Source organism: Temnothorax curvispinosus, unplaced genomic scaffold, assembly GCF_003070985.1.
Source record: "Temnothorax curvispinosus isolate PA1 unplaced genomic scaffold, ASM307098v1 QBEX01015501.1, whole genome shotgun sequence".
NCBI lineage: Eukaryota > Metazoa > Arthropoda > Insecta > Hymenoptera > Formicidae > Temnothorax > Temnothorax curvispinosus.
In genome coordinates, this window is record NW_020225281.1 from 172,940 (window position 1) to 196,309 (window position 23,370).

General features: G+C 36.3%; 2 protein-coding genes across 2 annotated transcripts in view; one reads left to right on the top strand and one right to left on the bottom strand.

The window, feature by feature from the left end:
* Positions 1 to 23,370, top strand: part of LOC112465757 (matrix metalloproteinase-2-like) — a 199,529-nt gene that overhangs the window by 161,650 nt on the left and 14,509 nt on the right. The window contains exon 7 of the mRNA XM_025033478.1: positions 6,713 to 6,871. Coding sequence (XP_024889246.1) covers positions 6,713 to 6,871 — 159 coding nt within the window. The remainder of the gene's footprint in view (positions 1 to 6,712; positions 6,872 to 23,370) is intronic.
* On the bottom strand, positions 11,386 to 15,271 carry LOC112465758. The gene is made up of 3 exons (XM_025033479.1): positions 14,479 to 15,271; positions 12,077 to 12,379; positions 11,386 to 11,776 (listed from the first exon to the last, which is right to left on the bottom strand). Exons 1-3 carry the CDS (start codon positions 14,544 to 14,546, stop codon positions 11,506 to 11,508), a joined length of 642 nt encoding a protein of 213 aa, XP_024889247.1. The 5' UTR covers positions 14,547 to 15,271; the 3' UTR covers positions 11,386 to 11,505.

Below are 23,370 nucleotides of genomic sequence, written 5' to 3' on the forward strand. Positions count from 1 at the left end.
ACACAAAATTGTAACACATGGACGCTATCAAAGTTTATGTTAAATCAACATATTTATAATGTTAAATTTAATAAAAAAAAAATGTTAGTCTTACATTAAACACGTTATCTTTCTTCTCTTTTTCTTGCGAAGAACAAAAGACAGCGATATCTCTTTATAACATATAACATAAGAAAATGTCGATTTAACAGATGGAAACTCTTGTAAAGAGGAAAGTAACACACGTACAATTTAGATGTTCATTTTAACATATAAAATACGTCACCAGGAATTCGTGCATTTACATATAAATTGTGTTATTTTAACTTTTAGGAACGTCGAATATTAATTTAACACAGAAAAGTCAAAATAACACAATGATAATATGTTACATATTAACATCCGTGTATATTTTAAAAATTTAACAGAAAAATTCCTACACAAATAGAAATCCACTGAAATACAAAATGTTTTATACCGTGTACATACATTGCGTGACACCATTTAATAAATCTATATTACGTATGTAGTATGTAGCATTAGTATTAGATGTAGTACCTGTAGCTACTAAAATATTAATATTATTAAAAGTCATGTACCTTTTTTTATAACTTAGATTTTGTAATGATTATTATGCATCTTTTTTGTTATACATTGTATACATCACAGAATGTATCACCAAAAAATTATATTAAAAGAATTATTATATTTTGTAGGTATCTTTCATCAAACATTGATTCATTTTAATTTGGAAAATTTCTTTTCGTATTTGTAGGTAGAGAATTACGCATGTCGGATTAATACGTATTAATTAATTAATACCGGGCTTGAAAGAGCTCGATTTATTGTTCCGCGTTAAAATGGGAACTCTTGTTCTCGGTCGCAACCGTTTAATTATTTCTCATTTCCGCCGAGTAAGTTTTATTCCGTTGATTTATTACCGGGGAGGAGTAATTAGCAGAGAATAATTAGAGACAATTTGTATACGCGGTTGACAATTTATCGCGGCTGGGAAGACGCGGCGCGAGGTATTTCAGTCGATAAGCTCGTTCCCGTGCAAATCGAGCGCTGCAACTAAAGTCCCTCATCTCGTTTCTACCGTCACGAACATCTCTCTGCGCATCGTCTCACTGAAACGTTCTGCATAATACGTTTTCCCGCATTTTCTTCGCGCGCACCACTCTCTCTATATACCTACCGCATCTACCAGGGGGGTTTCAAGTAACGTAGAATGAACATCACGGAATACAATCCGAAGTAGCAGCTTTTTCGCCCGACAAGAACTAATTTGCCCGAGCAAATCCGCTTTGCAAAAATAAAACTGCTGCAACGCGAGAAGTTTGTTGTAACGAAGAATGAGAAGTCTTGAGAGCGTCCTCCCGACTTTCGCAATTCACAAAAGCGTGATTTGTAGGAATGTGTAGCTCTCAAGTTTATAATTTTCATAATTTTGCATTTTAACTTATCGCTTACAATGCTGAATTTTTTTAAGGGGAATGGTAAATGCATAATATCTATCTGCAAATAAATAATCGGTGTTTCACTCTTCGGTTAATTTTAAACGGAAATTATCTTGCGAATAAAATTTTATCCGGAATCACGGAAGAATTTCGACGAAATTTTTACTACAAAGAGATCATAGTGGCAAAAAGCAGAAATGTTCCGGAAACGGAGATTGCATAGAGATTGAATAGAGATATCTGCGAGCGCATGTCCTCTTCACGTCTCTCCGCAACATTAAAGAAGAACCAAAACACCGATTTTTTGATTGAAAAAAAGTTGGAAGTCTTATCTAAACGCAAATTTTTTCCTCGTTAACGTGTAGAGATCCCCTTGGTCGGACACTCGAAACTTTCGCGTTAACTTGCGCGTTAAGCATTTAACGCGGTTAAAGTTCATTTTACGTGTTCTCGCACAGCCACGAGGATTTTCTCGGGAAAGTTTCTCTCTCGGCGAAACTTTAATCGAAACTCTTAATAACAACATCGTTGGCCTTATCGCCAGCGGTGATAACAGCGCGCGTCCGACCCCTTCTATAATCCCCTTTTCTCCTCTACGTCCAGTAAACGCGGCACCTTGCACTTGCACCAAACCCGCGGTCTAATTTTCTCTCCGTCAGGGGGGGAGGGCGAAGTTGATTTAATCACCGTCACGTCCCAGCTATTAATTAGCCGTATTAATTAATCGGACTACTGTTCCGTTATCGGAAGTCGGGCTCGCTTCGGCGCGATTACATCGGTAGATTATTATTTGGGACCCCGATTTCCCAACGCGCGCTCGGATCTCGATTGGCGTCGTTAATATTGCGCTGACTTAATTCAACGGCACAGACGATCGCATTCATACTGCACATTAGCATAATTATGACCGTATGTTACTGCGACGCCACCACGAGTCTCTCTCTCTCTCTCTCTCTATTTCTCTCTGCCATTATCAACTGTTACATGCGTATTCGAACAGTTAATTTCGGTGGTCGACTTAGTAACGAGGCGTCGCATCATGACGTTGTTTCTCGAGTTGACTATTGTATCGGAATACGATGGGGACGGATACAAATATTTGACGTCAGAAAATGCATCTGTCTTTCTCGTTTAATTTTTATAAATAAATATATGTACAGGTATCTGAAAATAGCGTTTTATATATACAATTTAAATTCTACAATCAATTTTGATCATTTTTAAGAAGATCTTGATTTTGCTTATAAAGATATTAAAAAAGTCAAATCTTAATGAATTATTGTCATATATACTCAGGAAAAATAATAAGAGGTAAAATTTTAGTCGTAGATAAGTAAGGTGTTTGAAAGGACGAACAAAAGTTAAAAGAAAATAATGGTAGTTCTGGCTCCATACAGGTTCTTGATAAACGGTGAGTTTTATTTCAGTGAGATAGATAGCTAGATAGATAGGTGGATAGATATAGATACACTACCGCTAAAAAGTTTTTGCCACCTTAAAGGAATTTGATTAGAGTTTATTAATGAAATTTTAATGAAAAGACCAATAATTTGCTATCTTTATTACATAAGTAGTTACATGTTATTTAAACAATGTTAAACAATGATTTGACAAGAAAATAACATTATTTTAAATTTTTGCCTCATTAATGTGGCTGTTACGTTTTTTTTTTTAATTACAGCCTTACACAGTAACTGATTTTTGACTTCTAAATACACTAACGATGATGATCTCGGAAAATGTATTTATGTATTATTTGAGATTTTCCGTACGCAAAATAATTACATAAAATTAGGAAGTAAGAGATAAAACGTAACATTAGTTTTGTGTAAGCAGGTAACAATGAATACATGCCGTACAATAATCCCTACTTTAAATTAAGTTTACTGCAAAAATTTTGAACTTTTACCATTTTTTTCTGGGGTGGCAGATACTTTTGAGCGATAGTGTAGATAGATAGAGAGAGAGCGTAAGTTATTGAAGTTGGTTTTCTCGTTGGCCGAGCCAGAGAAGCCCTTTGCTGTATCGATCAATCGGTGTATCGCGGTTAAAAGAATTAAAGTCTCGTCGGCCGCGCGGAGCGGATGTTTCGGAGTAAAGGAATTAAAATCTCGAAGCACGCGCGAGTTTCGCCGAAAGAAATTAAGCTTCCCGCGATCTTCGCTTTTTGTATGCATTCTCTTCGCTTCCCTCTCTCTTTCTCTCGCTCTCTTTTTGTCCCCAGGAGTTCTAATTCGCGAAATTCACGAGATTCACGAGATTCACGAAGAATTCTGTAAAATCCACGCGCGTCTTTCACAGGCGCTGTAATTACTAGAACTAAAATCGAAACTAAGAGAACTAAAGTGCTTGCGAAGAAGAGGGGAGATGTTATAACGGAAAGATGAAATCAAATCGGGATCAAAACGATTAACGCACCACGTTTGGTCGAATCGTCGTTAATGATCTCTGTACGTAGAACAAACCTACATTCTTTTTCTCTCGCGGGATGTTCTATTACCGCAACGTGATTCGCCACACCACCGCGTCTCAGTTTCTCGCTATTTGCGAAGACAGCGCGACAGAATCCGCTTGTGGGAATAACGTGACATTAGCGACGCGACATTAGCAATTCATAACTGACATAACTGCGGTTGGACGTTGCTGGTAAATCGGTTACATTTGTTCTCTCTGTATCGCCTCCCTTCTCTCTCTCTCTCTCTCTCTCTCTCTCTCTCTCTCTCTCTCCCCCTTTCTCTCTCTTTCTCTCAAACGGAATTAATTTAAAGCGACGGCCGCTTCGCCTTTAATTGCGTTTGCCTAAGAGTTATTAACCGTTGCGCGTTGACGTGTAGGGCGCTACCATTTACGACGATCATTCAGGCTAATGGTTTTCGACTGTTCGCGCGTCAGAGTCGAGAGTTCACAATGAAAGTGGCAAATAAAAAATAAGAATACTTACCTCGAAACATCGTAGACTCTATCGCATTTAAAATTGTAGACCATCGCATAATTCACTCCTATGGATACTTATCTATATTATACTTGAAAAGAGTGCCCTTTCACTCAAATGGAGTGCGATTTTACTCCGATTTATACAGCGCATTTTTACTCTTTCTTAGAGTGGCGAATCGCTCAAAATGCACAGGCTCAATTTTCACTTTTTGTTACACCATTTCACTCGTTTTGAGTAATATTTGATTCTTCGACTTTTACGAAGGGTACATAAAGCAATAAAAACATCTTTCCTTTTTCATGAATGAAAAAAGATAGCTAAGAATGTTTCTTTTGTAATACTTTTACTCGCGGACGTTTATCGGTTAACTTTAACAAAGCTATATATTGTATAAAATGTTAAATAATTCATTCTGGCACATGTTAGAAGTTTGTGCGACATGAAAGACCCGTTGTCTTGTCTTTAGTCACGTCTTTCTGCTCGTTTAACTCGCGAGAGACGAATATGGTATGACCCAAGAAAAGGAAGACCGTATCTCTCCCCGGTATATAACGAAAGTTTTCTCGTTGCATTGTTATAACGTATACTCGCGTCGCCCACTACTATTTCGGTATTTCAGTTAAATGTCTTGACGCGATTCCAGGATAACGTGCATAAGCCAGCTCAATGATGGACGATAAATACGCGTAGTTTTCGAGCGATTGTAGCTTCATTTTATCGCTCCGCGATTCATAAGCTCGCGCAATGAGAACAAAAGATTGCGAATGGGTATCCTCAGTAATTCGTAAACACCTTTATCTACGTTTTATACGTTTATTATCGCTTTGTGTCGCCAATGGGACTTTATGTTCATACTGCGCTTGAATGAATGAAGGTATCTCGGGACATATAACAGCTTCTACTGGATCTTTGACAAATGTTTGAGATTTTTAATGGAAAAATTAGAAAGAGATGTGTTGTGAATTTTTATCGCTCTTGGATGAATTTTAAATCTTTGATGAATTTTTTAAATATATACATATACATAATTTTTTATGTTATATATACAGAAATTTTATATATTTTTATGTAAATATATTTTATAATCTTTTAGGTTTTTCCTTTTGTAATAAATTATAATTTGTAATAATGTTGTATGCACTCGCAGATTTTTTATGACAACTGAATTTTATGCAAAATGTATGGTATGGCTGGAGATTTCTCGCGAAATTTCGGTATCAAGATACCGCGGATTTTTCTCTGCGATACAAGCAACAATTCGCTATACTATCAATTTTTCCGGCGACAGTAACCCTCCCTCCTCGAATTGGCAATCGCTTTACGATCCTAACCCATATCTGGGAAAGTAGTTTCTCGATGCGGGTCGAAATCGAATCGGAGCGAAGCGAAACGAAACGAAATGAAGGCGGAGATTCCGCGGCGGTGGCGGCGGCGGCAATTCCCGATGGAATTGCCCGGAAAACTCGGCACGCGAACGCCAAAAAGTTTTGATACGCTTTTCTCTAACATGACACAATATCTTTGGAGACCGTAAAAAATAAGGATGAAGATATCAAAGATAAAAAAATTTTGAGTACTTTTACAAAAAATACATATTTAAAAGGACATTGCGTACAAGTTGATTAAAAAAAATGCAAGTTTATTTTTACTAATGTAGATTAACTTTAATTTTGGTTTAACTTGCTTTTTATTTTTTTTTAGTTCTAAAAATTAGTTAAAGTTAATCCGCGATTGATAAAATTAAGTTTTAGACAAATATTACTATTTGAATAATTTTATAAAGGACTACACCATCAAATATTATTTTAACTTTCAAAAAAATAGACAGCCTCTTTTTCTAAAAATAGAAAACTGAGATATCAGATTGTAATCGATTTATATATTTTTATTAAGAAGCTACTCTGTAATGAGAACGCGAAAAATGTACTCCAATTAATTTTATCCACTAATTTTATCTAATTACACTAATATAGGGAACCGTTGCTTCCAAGTTTTTAATTTGATAAATATTTTGTGATAAATGTATATTTCAAACAAAAACAAGAAAGAGAGTAATACATTAAATAAATTACATTGATATATAATAGACAATTTCAATTGTTTCGTATAACCAACCAATCTTGCTTTAATAAAATAACGTTTGCCATGTTGCGTTTCTACCCTTACGAAATATTTGCGAGATGCAATGTATATAAAGAAATCATGAGCCTCGCGAATCTGTATGCGACTCTTGTCTCGCATACCCGCAAGTATTGCGGTTGACATAAACCGAGGTGCACCGTGCGCGGATAAAGACGGGCTCGCGGGGGTCTTGAATATATTTCTGCGCTTCTTTCAGGCACCAGCCTGTTCGCGGTGGCCGCTCATGAATTCGGCCATTCCCTGGGATTGGCGCACAGCTCGGTCCAAGGTGCCCTCATGTATCCCTGGTACCAAGGACTGAGCCCCAACTACGAGCTGCCGGAGGACGACCGCCACGGGATTCAGCAGATGTACGGTAAGTTGTTTTCTTTCGCCGCGTTAATACTTGCTAATGCTCGTTTAAGTATTATAAATTGGTATTAAATTTGAGTCGCGTAAGTTGTGGAGATCCGAGAACAAGAGAAAGCCCTGATGGGATTAAGTTAAAATAACACCTTAAAAAGTATTTTTATAAATTTAAAATCGAATGCGAAGGAAAGAAAATTACGATAAACTGTATCGCATTAATATTGCCAAGTTAATATTGCTAATACTGTTAATTATGAATTTAAAAAACGAAAACCGAAAAGCCAAAGTTATTGAAAGTGAATATAATTATAATTAATTATAATGAACTGTAATGCTGAAGAAAAAATTTCATTATAAGCTTTGAGAAAGATTCAAATATTAATGTTACATTAATTTTACTAACCGTTAGTCTTTGCGAAGCAAAAGCAAACGGAAACAGGAGCGGGAGTTATCCCCGTCGTGCCGCACGATTAGTATTCGTCCGCGGCTTCGCAGCCTTGTTCTCGAGAATGTCTTCGTATTCACGGTGTGAATCGAACGAGCAGGATGTGCGAGCGGTTTATCTCGATTGTAAAACTTTCGGTGAGCGGCGATATAGTACCAGGCGAGATTTATAGCGCGCGTTATCGGCGTGGGATCGCAGCGCCGCGGCGTAGCGCGAGAGGCGGGCGAGCGCCGCTCGTGCAATGTTTCAATTTCGGAATTTTGAGCACGCTGTGTGCGCGGGATAACCACGGGCATTAAGGCGATACCGTTGCAGTCGGCTCGGGCTCGTAATGCGCGACATAACGCTTGGCGTGTCGGCCGGCAATCGAGTATATTAGAAAAGTTGTTTGCTCTTTATGACCCGGTAAGCCTGGTGAGAGTATAGAGGCACGTACAGAGTAATTTGGTGAAGGTAGGACCTGTAATGGACGATATAAATTCCCCGGTCAAGTTTCTCCAGCCTCTGGGGTTTCAATATTTTGTCAAAGAAAAATATTTGGCTTTTTTTTTCTAAAATTGAACAAATTTTAAAGACGCACTTATAATTGAACTATATGCATTTGAAGGGTACAGGGAAAGAATGAAAGAACGATCAAAGTCTTTTTGTCTTTATCTGATCACGTTATCTTGTGACATTTTCAAAAAGTTTTGATAATTCTTATCTGTCTCGAGCAAGAACAGTTATATTCATTGGAATAAGGTCGAAAGATGTGCTGAGAAAGAACGATCATAGCCCACGTGCTTGTGGGGAAGATGCCTTTATTTAATTAATGCAAACTATACGCATATTTCGAAGAATTATTTAAAATTAAGTAAAAAATATATTAAATTATATATATATATATATATACATATATATATAATAATTTTTTAAGCAGAAATTTAGTTCTAAAGTGAATGCGCATATAGTCAACGGCAATCTTGGCAACTTCGCCTATGCTAAAGTTAAGCGCGAAATATGTTCGATGCTGAGCTATATCGCGTTACGTTCCCATTGTTGGAATTACCCCGCGTGATTTTGTCGCGCGCATAACGGAATCACAACTTGAGCACGTCGAAATTGCTTTAATCGCGCAGTCATGAGAAACAGCTTAGTTATATTCACCCAGCCAAACTGCACGCGAAAATCTACCGTCCGTTATACGGGGTGTCGAGAATGTCGGAGTGATATACATTGTTACCTAAATACGCGTTGAAACTATAAATATAATTATTCCTTTTAAAATTATCCTTTTTTTTATCAATCTTTATTAGAGCGAGAACCTTACTCCGAACTTGCTGTGAAATATATGCGACATGCTGCAAAGTGGAATGAAAACAGGAGGGTAGGTCGAGGTTGAGACACCCTGGCTCTTTAATCGAGATTATACTGGGCATTGGTGCGCCAGCTACATCAGAAATTTGAATTTCGAACAAGGATCTATATCTCGCAGTACAGTTTCGCAGTAGATAGGGCACTTTATAGTCCGGCGACGGGGTAAAGTTGGCCTTTCAGTAGCAAACTCGTTCGATAGTCAGCCGCCACGCCGCATAGCGAAACGTAGTTGCGCCCGCCGAATACTTGGTCGCCATAGCATCCCTACGGCATTTAATGCACACCTGTGAGGCGTGTGAAAATGCTGAAAAATGTAGGGACGCACGGAAAGCGCGTAAACGAAAAGTAAACGCGCGAGAGAGCCCATTGTTCGAGTATTTTTCTTTGCTTCACAGAATAAACAACAACCGAGAAATTCTCTTCGCGAGTTTCTTGGATCTTATTTTAAATGTCAATCTTATTTTACTTCCAATCTTATATATATATGTATACTTTTAAAGTTTTATTAATATTACGATAATATTATTGAGTAAATTAATATTTGAATAAATAAAAATTCCTGATCTGTCTGCCAATATCAAAGCAGAAACGTAAAAATTTTCCTCTACGGTATACATTCTAACTTTTAGCGGTGCTGCGAGCTTAAAGCTGCCGTATGATAAAAATGATATATTATATCGTTGGAATAAAATTGCTAGAAGGACAACACGAACGAGCTTCCGGCCTGTTGCGACGTTTGAAATAGAGAGGAGCTTCGATCCGCTGGTTTTTACGTGGCTGACTTTATGACGCAATGTTGTAAAACAAGGAATGCAGATATCTTGTACGTGCGGTGAAAATATACATGTCCTTGGCACGCATTTTGTTCCGCATTTCCTGGCTTTTGACGTTTGAAATAAATCTTGCAAGAAGTTTTATATGATTTTCTAAATCTTATCTTTTACCTTTGAGCTCGCGTTATTACTTGTATTACTCGCAACATTGGATTTTTCAAAATCCAATGTTCTTTCTGAATTTCCGAGTGCAATTTAAAGCACCAATCCCGCTTGTCTATTTTTATAATAGTCGATACGTGAATATCACGTTAAAAAGCCGCAATAAATTATAGCAACTATGATAATGGTCATTGCGTCTTAATAAATCATCTAAAAATTATATTTTTACTCATTTACTTAATTACACAGTATTAAAAATTCGATTGGTCCGTCTATTTGAAAACAATAAGAACACAAAGATCGCCGATACATCGTCCTACGTACCTAATCTTCGGGCTGCACGCGAGACTGCATCTTGCACGATGATGCACTGTCGCTCTCGTTACGGGCCGTCCGCTCTTTTCGGTTACACGGAGGCCGGGGGTGAAATGAAACGTGAATAAAATATAAAGAATGACCGGGTTTCGCGCGCTACTCATCCCTCGTCATCCCGCGGGGTACAGGGGGCGTACCATCGGGATGGTGATTTAGTGTACTGCGGCAGAGCTTTGCCGGGATGATGGTTCTCCGGAGGATGGCGAATGTATTTTGATTCTCCCCCTCCCCTCCGCCTGCCTGTGCCTCCTCTACCTGTTATTTGTTATTCTCGTTTTCTATCTGTCTATCAGCGTTATCCTTTCCGCCTTGATATTTCCGCGCGCGTTCGCTTTGTTTCGTGCTGCGCTGCATCTGGGAAATTCCGTGCAAGAGGCGAGCCAACGTAGCGGAAAGGTGATTTTTACTTACGAAAAACGTTTATTTAGTATCACAAAACACGAAGGTTCCTTATATTTGATCTTTCAAAATAATAGCTTTTTATCGTAGACGATAATATTGCGGAAAATTATTAAATTTATTTACGTATAAAGTTATAATTTGCTACTAATTATCGCGATGATAGATTACTTTAATTTAAAAAGTGTACAGCCTAACTTAAGTCTAATTTAATTTTAATTTGAAATAATATTTAATGATCGAATTTTTACCATATCGGTATATTACTTTTTGATTAAGTAGGTTTGCCCGAAAATAAAATGCACATAACGATTAAAAAACGACTCGAGCGCTTTCATCCTTTGTACAGACGTCTCGCTAGCGCATCGTTCTTCGTTTTTCACCCGCGACCTCCCATTTCTAGTTTACTCCGTTTCGTCCCGTACATTCTCCCCGGTTGCTGTCGGTGGTAAACGTATTACATGCGCCGCGTAGCACGGGGAGGAGAGAGCGCGAATGCGAACGAGGGCTCGCATTTGTCTTCTCTGAAAGGATCCGCCATTGACGGATGCATTTGCTTTTGCGCTGCGGCGCGCTTCTCTGCTCGTCGCATTGTCGAATGCAAACAGCGCGACAGTGGGAATCAGCTTAGTCTCGTTCGCCACAATGGAGAAAGGGATCTTACTCGCGGCGTAATTGCGGTGCTTCCGCTACCGTTTGGATGTTCCGTTTCGTTATTCGTTTCACGATTAAATAAATCGAGAATAAGTCCGAGAATTAGATGCAAAATAGAAATTTTAATTAGAATAGTCATATTATTTAATATTTAATAATTATATTGTTATTTAACATTTTTAACAAAGAGGTCAAAGTGGCTGATAGAAGTATTTGTAAATTGAAAAAAAAAATTATTATCGAAGTTTCAAAGTTTCTTATGAAGTTTTAAAGTTTTTAACGTCAGAAAAGAGAAAATTCCGCTTTAATCGTAAGTAATTAACATCGTGTTTTGAAAGAAATTGTAAAACATTTTATTATTTGTGTAAGGTTTTTTTTCTATTTCACGTAATCATCTAGAAAAACTTACAAAAATGATAGATTTAAAAAATATTTTGTCACTAAATTTACAAACGTACAAATGATATCTATCTAAACTTAACGAAAGGCGGAGGTCGCACTCCTCTTTCGCGTTTTCAGTGCATTCTTGAGTTTATGGACGGTCACGGTAAGCTGGCGAACTTGTGCCTGTAGATGCTTTATCTTATCGTTGTCCTCCTTCAGCTCCTCCATCGCTACCTCCCAGACGATCTTCGCCTCTGCCGGCACTTTCGAGATCTCGTCCCAGTTGACGCTCTTGAGGTAGCGCACATACTTGATCGGCTGTTCCTTCATCTCCTCCTTCGGCAACATGTGAACACGACGTCCCCTTGAAAAAGAGAGCAGCGCGCTCGTCATACGATATCGCCGATATCGGGAAATCTCGAAGCTAAATTATTACGATACGATCGGCGCCAGAGATCAATCATCAGATTGCTTGGAGAGATTAAACGCGAATTACGATTCCATACATTTTTTCGCGCGTTTTTCCGGTTAAGCTCTAATTAAAATATCAGGATTCAGGAGATGCGTATTTTAATAAAAGTTCCAGGGAATTATTTATTTAAATTGTCGATCGATTGTCACTTTATTTTGGACGAATAATTACAAAGATCAATTATCTTCTTACCTCGTGATGGTCGGTCGTCTGACCGACGACGGTAACGAACGTAATATCGGCGAGGATGGTCGTTCGGTTTCTGGTTCTCTATGCGGTGATGATCGATCCACTTCTGCGGCTTTCGCGATCGAGTCGGTGCAGGAAGTTGGCGCCAATTCCAAAGTCGGAACGGCATTGTCCATCAGAATGAAGCCTGCGGAGCAAGCTTGCGAGAAATGACGCGAGCACAGTGACAATTGTGCGGGCACGTCCTCGTTAGTCTCGTTGATCGCATCCAACCACTTCTTCCAGCAATTCTTGTTCTCGGGAAATCTAAGGATCGGAGAGTGACGGCGTAAAAATTGTTTCATGTTTTTATTTTTTTCTTTCTAGGTTTTTTTTAAAGCTTCTTTAGATTTTTATATGCGCGACATCGTGATCTGTAACGATCCTGTGCGCAGATTTATGAACGAAGAGCGACCAACAATTATTTGGATTACATTTGAACGTGTATAATGTTTAGATAATAAAAATTACGAAGCAACTTTATAATAATTTTGAAAGTTTACAAAATCCGCAATAAATTCTTTACAATGGATTTAATAAGAATGCTTATTGGTGTATTAAAATTTAAATCGATTATCGATTTAAGTATTTGGATTTACTGTTCTAACTAGGAAGTATGTTTTAAAGACCGACAAAAAATCGGCGCGCAGTTTACTGAGCTTGGAAAAAATTGTACGAAATTCACACAATATTATTATTAGGCTACCAAAAGATCCAGTACAAACCGTAAAATGATGATTTTTTTCTAATTGATTGTATAACGGTCGTGTTTCATTTATTATTATTGTTCACAATAATTAATTAAATTATTAAAGTACATTTTTATTTTAAAAAAGGGAAAAAGAAATGAGTTTTAGGGACGATTCAACAATAAATTTTTTGATTGAGCAAATTTGATGTTTGAAGGTGACTTCGATTAAACTGTGATTTACTTAATCAGTCATTAATCAACTATCGTTTGCTGCAAAACTTCCATAATTCGTTACTTCTAATTAAATTTTCTTTTCTATACATTAAACGGAAAAAAAGCGTTGTAATTCTACTGTTCAAGAAAATAATATAGATACTGTTCAATGAATTAATTGCTGATTAAGAATCGGAGTTTGGTCGAAATCGACCTAACATTTTACAGCTTGAAACATCTTTTTTATTAGACCAAAAAAATATGGCAACCGTACCGTAGGATTCACCACTTTTAGTTTTGGCGAGAGAGAAGGATATACATTCACTGTCGCTTTCTCTTTCTTTCCGTCTCTTTCTTTGTCTTTTTTCTATCTTTTTCTCTTTTTGTTTCTCTTGCTTTTACCAAGAAATGGCGAACCAATCAAAAGCTACCGTATGGCCAGACTTTAGTGGGAATTTAAAGTCACTAGATAATCTAGTGACTTTATTTATTTATTTTTATTTGAGAAAAATACAGGCCTTGGCAGAGCCATCTGGCCGATCTAGTGACTTTAAGGCCGGTATTCATAGTCGGTTCTTATATTTAAGACCATCTTAAGTACAATCTTAAGATGTCATTAACCAATCACAGAGCCGTATTAGCATCTAAAGATATTACTTAAGACGGTCTTGAAATAAGATCTGATTATGAATACCGGCCTAAGGGTCGGCAGGAGACACGGTGGAGACCTCTGTCGGGTTGGCTTAGCTGCGACTCACTGCGAGTCCGTATTTTATTTATTATAAATTTTTAAGAGCAAAAATGCAAAATCGGGCTCTGTAGCTGATTGCATTATTATATAAAGAGTATATAAAAAAAAAAGACTTATTAAAAGAGTTATTACGAATTACGGATTTGTTATAACAAGATTTCTCATAAAATAAGTTACATAGATTTGTGAATTTTTTTTTATATACTTTTTATATAATAATGCAGTCAGCTACAGAACCCGATTTTGCATTTTTGCTCTTAAAAATTTATAATAAATAAAATACGAAGTTAAAGTGCAGTTTAACGTGCACTTCGTGCATAAAGTGCACCTGAGTGCACCTGAGTGCACCTGAGTTTGCCTGGGTCTTCTGCCGACCCTAATGGGAATTGCTATTGCTGCATCATCTCTGCTACTTCCATGCACAATACTTTTTTTCTTTTTCTTTTTTTCTTTTTTTTCTCTTTCTGTTTGTCTCTCTGCTATTTTCAAATTATATCGAATCGTAAGATTACAAAGACAAAATCGGATATTACTATACGAAATTTCATACATCATTATTGATCTGTGTCTAAATACAAAGTAGCTTCCCAGATTACCTATATCTATCGAGGTACGTTACTACGCATGCGCGCACCGAGATGCGCGTATACATTATACATCCACACATATTGTACATTATACGCACACGCATGCGCCGTACTTGAGTCTTACATGTCAGACGGTATCTCCTGCGCGTCTTCGGAATGTTGCCTGCAGAGAAAGCAACTCATCGAGGCCATCTCGAGGCTCGTATGATGCACAACGTCGCTTCCACGATTGATGGTACGATCCAAGTCATGAACGCGGATCAACGCGGACTGACGACCGCACTAAAGCGAAAGATCCTCGATGCGCGTCGTCTTCGTCTCACACTGACACGCCATTGGTTGCGCTCGCCGCTGCTCCGACCGACATGTCAGAACACTGCACCGCAAACATTACTAGTAGCGACAGTAGCGGCGGTACCTTTGATCTTCGTGTATACAAATTTCATGACCTTGAGACTAGCCGCCACATTCTCAGCCTAAAATGGTGGCATTATCCCGCGCTGTTTAAATCGATACATACTACTGAAAATCTGTGTATATTGGTGAACACATAGTTAATTGTATTTTTCTCTTCTAATAAGTATAAATATTTATATAAGGGTGGTCGACTTATAATCGGCGAGTCTCGGATTCGATTCGGGCCTTCCATGGCCATGTTGTACACAGCCAGTACTCAAAATCTTGTAGTCATAGTTCACCATTACATATATTATAAATATTCAGTACTGGCAGTGTATATTAGAACACGGCTTGTATACGTCGATTTTATGAGAGGTTGATTTGGAAAATGTGTTGAAGGTTTGGAGTAAAGAAGTATAGGGCTTATTAGTAACTCGTTTTGGGAAATCATATAAATCATTTAGAAATATTAAATTATTTTTAAACTTTATATTTATTTATCAAATTACTGTTAAATGTGTGACAAAATAGTTATTTTTCGATTTTTTTCTTTGGATTGTTTTAAATTACGGTTTATACTTTTTAATGTATGATAAATACAGATTCGAATAACTAGTTTTATTAAATATTTTAAAGGAAATTCTGCACATACTTCGAATGGTACTGCTATTTGTATCATATCGTCGAAAAGCTTATGTCCTATATTTTGTAGGGAATACTGTTTAAAATGTAATATAAAATGTTTATGCAATGTTAATATATAATTGCTAAAACCTTTGTAAACATCTGATAGATGGTAAATTAAAAGTTTTTTGCAAAAATCTATATGCACTTGGCAAAATAAAAAATAATGATAATGCATATCTCTTAAATTCTTTTGTATATCTATACCCTTTTTTATGACATTTCTGTAATTTAATTTGCTCTGTAATAAAAAATTGTATATTTTTAGGTAAAAATTTATTGCAAAGTTTTAGAAAATCTGTTTCCGTAACATCCTCTAACTTATTCTTACGCTTTAATTTTGCTTCTAGTATTGATTTTATTCTTTGTAATTTTTTCAATTTTGTTCGCAATTTTTCTTTACGTGGACTATTTGCAGATAATATATAGGGGTATTCAAATAAGTTAGAGTTTAACGGTTTGACAGGTTATGTCGGGTTAAAGTCGGGTAAAAAGTTAATTTTTACACTTTTAACCCAAAGATTAATGTGATAGGTTAATGAAACACTTATGTATTTTGCATAACCTTAAAGAGTAGCGCGCCCAAAGTTAATTAATTAACTTTTTACTCGACTTTAACCCGACATAACCTGTCAAACCGTTAAACTTTAACTTATTTGAATACCCCTTATGTGATGTTTGAGTTAACGCTGATGGAGATTTTTCTAATGGTGGACTAAGCTGATTGTCTGGAATACGAATTACTAATGGTGATGGTTTATTTCTCTTTGCACAAAAATTCCTCGATTTTTCTGTCAAAACCTCTTCCGAAATGGTTGTTTCTTGTGTCGAAACCTCTTCCCAAATAGTTGATTCTTCTATCAAAACCTCTTCCGAATTGATTGTTTCTTGTGTCGAAACCTCTTTCGAAATGGTTGTTTCTTCTGTCGAACAGCTATAATTAGTATCCATCATAATAGATGGAATTTCTGGTTGATTTTCTGGCATATTAGTATTTAATGTGTTTGCCTGAATTGTCTCTGTACGGGTTTCTGTGCGAAAATCATTTGTCCTATAAACAGTATTACAAAAATAATACTTAATATTTTTTAGATATTTTTAAAGATGTAACGATCTACTAAACACAATACATGTAATGTACAGTAACGTGTTATATGCAATATAACACGTGTGTTATATTGCATTTATATTATTGAGTAGGAAATTACAACTAGTCTGTACACGTTACATGTTGCATTGTGTTTACTGGGAATTTTAAAAATGTTTTTTACTTAAAATGATTCAAAATTAACATACTTTTTACATAAAATTATTTAATTCTTTTTATAATTAAAACATTTGTTTACCGTGTATTTTCGAAAACTGTTGGTATAGCATGTACATGTAATCTATTTTGTAAATCATTTAGAAACATATTTGTTTGAAAGTGTGCTGCACATACTTTATAGTTTTTATACAAAACAATGCTATCTTTGTTAATTAGATCTTGCCTATTCATCGCATTTATCCATTGTCTGCATCTATAAACAAATTTGAGTATACAATTGTGATTGTATTATTATATTAATTTAATATATGTTAATTTATAAACAACGTAAGCAATATAATATCTAAAATACATCTCCCAGACAACACGTATGTTTAAAAGACGTTTAAAAGACATCTTTTAGACATGCATATTGTCTGGGCTAATTCGTATTTTTAAATATAAAACAATATTTAAATAAATTACCTTTCCGATTCTTTTTTGGAAATCTAAAAAAACTGTAAGAACAATTCCAAGAATTGTTAGAACAATTTGTGACAGCACAATACGCCCTCGCACTCATTTCACTGATTATTAATGACTATAACACTGATTATTGATAATGACTAATTGACATCAATCTATTTTTGTAAATGTCCGTAATGTATTTAAGTCCGTGAGTCCACTAAGCTTAGCTAAACTGTTATCTGAATAGGTTATATGTCACTGCACGTTTCGGCTAAGAACATGGCGGTTCGAGCATGCGCAATGAAAATCAGATCCTACAATAAATCGAAGTGACGTTACTAGTAATGTTTATACTATGGCACCGCGGTAATGGAAACTGGCGCGATATTCGAATGAGTAATTCTCGAACTTAAGAATGAAAAGAAAGAAAGAGAGAAAGAAAGAACAGAAGAAAAAATGATGATTTTGGTTTCAATATCATAAGACACTTAAAGAGATACAATAAATAAATAAATTTATTTATAAATTAACTTTAATTAAATTAAAATTGTAAATTTTTGATTGTAAATCTTGACATTTTATTTTTTTCAAAAATTTTTATAAAAATTATGGAAAAAATTGTTTAATTTTTTAATTGTATCTATAATATGCATTACATTAGATATCCCAATAATATCAGGAAAATAATAAAATCACTATAATATGTCGCAAAATTCAGTTGCTTTAATTTTCAGGTATTAATAATAACAGAAGAAAAGCGATTTTATTTTATTCGCTCTTCGGAAGAGAATGCAATATCTTTTGAAACCCCACTTGCAAAAGCAACCTGGTCTCTCGAAGAATTTTTTCAACCATAAAGCGCGCAATGATTCCACACGTGTAAAAAATTGGTCGGTGTAACTTTTGTGAGGGGGTAATAAAATACACGATACGTGCGTCACGCGAAATATTTACGACGGCCGATGCTTGCGCGCGTGAATCCAAAAAGATGGGATACGGGAACACTACGATGAGCAACGCGCGAAAGGAATCCCAAAATAGATCGCGTGCATCCCGATCCTACGTTTTATTTTTGACTATACAACTCGTTCGCGCTTCGCTTCCCCGTTTTCTATTGTTTACGGCATCAATATTTGCGCGGAGCGCAGCAAAAATTACGTGGTGACCCGTGCGGAGAGAAATAAACGTGAGGAAAAAAAAGGAAATGCTATTGCGGAATCAACAACAGCATTTTGCATTACAATCGTCGCGCGAAGAATCGCGATTCGCTTGACTTCTCTCGAATTATAAACGAAAAGTGTTTTCTACTCTTGGCAAAGAAGAGCAAGGCGGGAACTACAGGCGGACTTTACAACTTAAGAGAGTTACTAAGGTGACAAGAAAGGTTCTGCACATTGTAGTAACTTTTAATCCGACGTGCCCAGTTTTCCTCGACTCTGTAGTTTTGAATAATATCTCCGATTTTGGGAATTATAGAGTTAATACTTTTTCCAATAGATCAAGAGTTTAACTTATATAATAGTGAAGGATCTTATGTCCATTATTACTAGTTCCTAAGATACAATGTTTAGAAAAAGTATTAGAAATTTTGGTAAAACTTAAGATTAAGGGCGACCTCACCGATTTCAATGACCTTGATGTATGTTGTCAAGGTCATGACCCCGAGTGACCTTTAGAAGGTTTTAGCTGTCGCTCGTTATTAACGAATCGGGGTCATGACCTTGACAACATATATCAAGGTCATTGAAATCGGTGAGGTCGCCCTTAATTTTAAGTTTTACCGAAATTTTCATAGAAATAATAAATTTTAAATCATGTTTTCTCTAAATTTTTAATAATGGAGATACAATTCTTTACTTCTAATCTAAAGTACACATATAATCATTTTTCGCGGCAGAATTAATTTCGTAAAAATGCATTTGTAATACAAATAAAATAAAATTAAGAAATAAAGAGCATCAAGCCGTAACGGGATGTAAGTGTTAATATATTAAATGTATTACAACAAATACAAATAAAATAAGTTACATGTTGAGTTTCGTTATTAAGATAATTCTAGGAGAAATTCAACAATTTTTAATTTTTTTCACGTATTTATCGTTGCATATGTATAACGTAAAATACTTTGCACGTTTTTCCTTTATTGAATTAATTTGTTCGAGGATGTCAGTTCCACGTTAATCGAATCACCGAGGAAACTTTAACTTTATGTGGACGATAGTACCTGCAAAATTCAATAAGAGAACTAATTATACATGAATTCATTCAGCCTTTATGAGTCACATTACATAGAAAGTCTTGCAATCGTCGTAAATATTAAATGGTATAAATATAGTTAAACAAATTTTGTTCTCTTTCTCCGTGTGCGACCTGTGTTCTATTACTCATTGTAGTATCCGCGAACAATACAGTTGGAACCCCGAGGTACTAACAACCGCACCCGCGATCGCCAGTCCAGGAGATCCATCTTCGTCACGTGTCAATTTTTCGCGAAGTTACAGCATCCGCAAAATTACGCGCGCGTGTTCGTTTTATGAATGAGGGCGTCACGGGTGAGAGTAGGGGGAGAATGGGATAGGTCGTGCCTACTATGCGCGTAGTAGCTTATTGTTAGTAGCGCGTATACTCAACTGACTCGCTCGCTTGAACGAGTCTCGCTGTCGCTTCGTGCGACGGTAGTGCTTCACTATAAGTCTGTTCTATAGCTGAACTTCTTACACAGTTCATCTTTACTCTTTTTCTCTTCAATTAACGTGAAAAGACAAAGAGGAAAGATAAACCGTGCAAGAAGTTTAGCTAAAAAGAACGTTTCCCGATATTTCCAATCGGATAAATTCGCCGCGAGTTGCGACGAATTGCGTACTTACAAATGCCGCAAGTTTCACACATCCGATGGATCTGGAATCGGTTTTGTTTGCGAGATATGGTTGATTTATTTTAAAAAAATTATTACATGATTTATTTGATTTATTCTAGAAAGCACTATATATCTCGTAAGAAAATGGAACGGTCGCTTATTTTAAAGTTGAAATTATTAATAATAAACGACGTGATAGAAATTACGCTATCTTTTGCATATTTTTTACATATACTTTCAGTAGCGAAGAATACAAGCAGCTGGCACAGACAGCATACAGAGGGTGAAATTTTGAAGTTCGCGTTCGATAAATTTGGAATCGTGCAGCTCTGGCAGACAGTTCGCAAGATATAGTCGACTTGAATAGTCGATATGAAACGCTCTTATAAAATTGAAGACAAAATAACCATGTCATTTTAAAATCGTAATAGTTTCCTGTGTACTGCCGTCCCTACGTCTCGCGTTCTTTATGATATACAAATGGAGCTTTGTTCGCCGTGTACAAGAATATCAAAATAGTTTAAAACAAGATTGGTTGAAAATAGAAGAATCTTGCTTTATTAGAATAATCGAAGTAATTACTTCCATCAATTTTTTTTCTGAAACTAATCTGAGGAAAAGGCAAGAAAATAAGAGTATCAGTCACATTATTACAATTGTGTTCTTAGTTCAGTATTCATATTCAGATTTCATATTTAAGATCGTCTTAAGTACAATCTTAAGATGTTATGAACCAATCACATGAGCCAATTAAAGCACATTATAGTATCTTAAGGCGATCTTAAATGATAAGAGCCGACTATGAGTACCGGTCTTAGAATTATGTAAAAGTGTATTCTATTATAAATGACAGAAATGGTAAAAGATCTAGAAGTATATTCTTAAAGTTATACATACTGGATTCTTTGTTTATTATCCAAAATTTAAATTCCGTACATGTATAGAATATTTATTATTATAATTGTACAAATTTATGCATACTCATAAATCCGTCGGTTGTAACATTTGTCCAAAGAACTTCTCGACGATATATTTTCTTGAGTGAAGTCTCGCAGAACCGCATTTCCACGGGATCCTGCGTCTACTCTTGCCGCTTGCATTTCCGTGACACGGTGAAACTCGCCCCCGAATTCTTCTCTTCGTTCGTCGCGGCGTCGCCGGCTTTGTTTCATCCATTTTTTCTTCCTCTCAAAACCAACGAGCTGATGTTTCCGACAGATCGGCCGTTCTCGTCCCACCGCGCCGCGCCGCGGCACCGTCGCCTTCCAGGGATGAAAGCGAGCAGAGTCTCTCTCCATTACCCTCAAGCTTCATTCTTTTTCGTCGGATTACACGGAAACGCGAGCTGCCTGCTTTCCCCGAAAAGCACACATCCGCTTGTCTTTTCTTCCGTCTTCCTCCTCTCGTGCGTGAAGAAAATCCATTCGCAAACGCGAATCGGTGCAAACGGACCGTAATTTTCTGTCTTTGTATCGTCTATGACATCCGCTTTGTTGATTACACGCTATCGTATCGAAACTTGTACGTGTCTTCGCAATTTTTGCGAGAAATCGTGCGAAGAAAGGAAGGGAAAACTGTTACCGAGAGGAAATTGTTTGCTCTTCGATGCTGTGATTTCACCGAATTGAATTTTGCTCGCAGTTGCGCTCAATTACGGTTTTATCATAAATTGATAAGACGTATACGTTTTTGCGAGTAATTTAACGATAATGAGAATTGCTTTTGCAATTTTAATAAAAAATATTTTATAAACGTTTTAACTGTCGTATATAAAATCTCGTTTCCCTTTTGTTTTAATTCTTTCCATCTATTTTATTGTTACTTTTATATATAGGGGAGACCGGGCTAAACTTGACATTAGGCTTTTTGCCAATTTAAATCTATCGTAGAAACATGCCTTTCCTACTGTAAATGCATCTTTATGTGCCAGTATTATCAACGGAATTTGGTGACATTCTGAGTTATGGTGTAATTTTTAGCGCGACATAAGCGTTTTTGACGGAAAAAGTAATTTTTCTGATCTCTCAAAAATTTCTACTCTTTTATCGAGCTTTACTCTTGCGAATCTATCAGTGATTTTGATGGAAAATTTGATGCTTTATATGAATCCGATAATAGTTTTTGCATATTTTTAAAATTTTTATATTTTTGGAGTGACAAAAGTGAAAAACGACATTCGGGGCAAAGTCGAAACCGCGCCGTTTTATCGGCTCCCAATAACAAACGTTGCTTGTCATGCAGCTATATGATCCATGATAAATGTGTGTGCACGTCTAACGCGATTTACTTGCATAAATTGTTTTTCAGACATGATAGTTTAGATGAAAATAATTGAATGTTCAATAATTTTTGTTCTCATTATTTCCAGTGATTGTTTTACTTAATTCCGAATTTTTACACTTTCTAAATACACGAAAACCAATGTATGTTTAGTTTCAGACAATAAAAAATAAGTTCCAGATCAAATTGTGTCGATCAGGCAAAGTGTCAAGTTTTCGAGTTTGTGCCCGGGAATTTTTCAATTTGAAAATTTGTCTTTGCGTCACTTTTCCTTTCCTGGAGGCAAAACTAAGCAACGTACAGCAAAACTTTTTTAAGCAATTTTGTACCTGAAGGAACATTCTTTAAATACGTACTATTGAATTTGTTTGAAATATTTATTATAATTTTAATTTTAATTAATTGTTGAAAATTGCCTTTGAAAAAATCGTGTCGAGTTTGTCCTGGTCTCCCCTATATATTTTTTTTTATTTTTACAATTTGTTATTTTTTTATGCAATTGTCTTCTTTTTAATGACAAGTGGACATCGAGGACCTCATGTACTGCATTTTTCCTCTTATTGTTACTTTCTGCATGCCTGTATTCTTTAGTTATTATACGATTTTCCACGGAAAAGAAGTTTCCAGCGCAATAAACTTTATTCTCTTTCACTTCTCTCTCTCTCTCTCTCTCTCTCTCTTTCTTTCTTTCTCTCGCATCGCTTTATTACCATCGCTAGAGCGATTTACTGTTTGCAAGGAGAGGGAAGACAAATACGTTTCCGCGGAGGTGCGTGCTGAAGAAGCACACTTCCAATGAAAAAGCGGCTCCCGCGGGGAAACCCGTGAGAGGGATGCGGTCATCAAAGTATCATTTGGATCCTTCAATTATTGTGCCCCTCTCGCGTCGCCGACTCGGCGAAATCGCCTCATTAACCTATCCGAGTAGCTCTCGTCTAACATTTCTTCGTGCCTTGGCATCTCTCTGTTACTCTTGTTCAAGGATTCCTATTTTATTAATTGTGACTTGAAAATTAATTGTGCTCCGTAAAAAGGTAGGAAGATGTTATACGTCTTGTACGAGATAGGAATTGTTAAGTTCA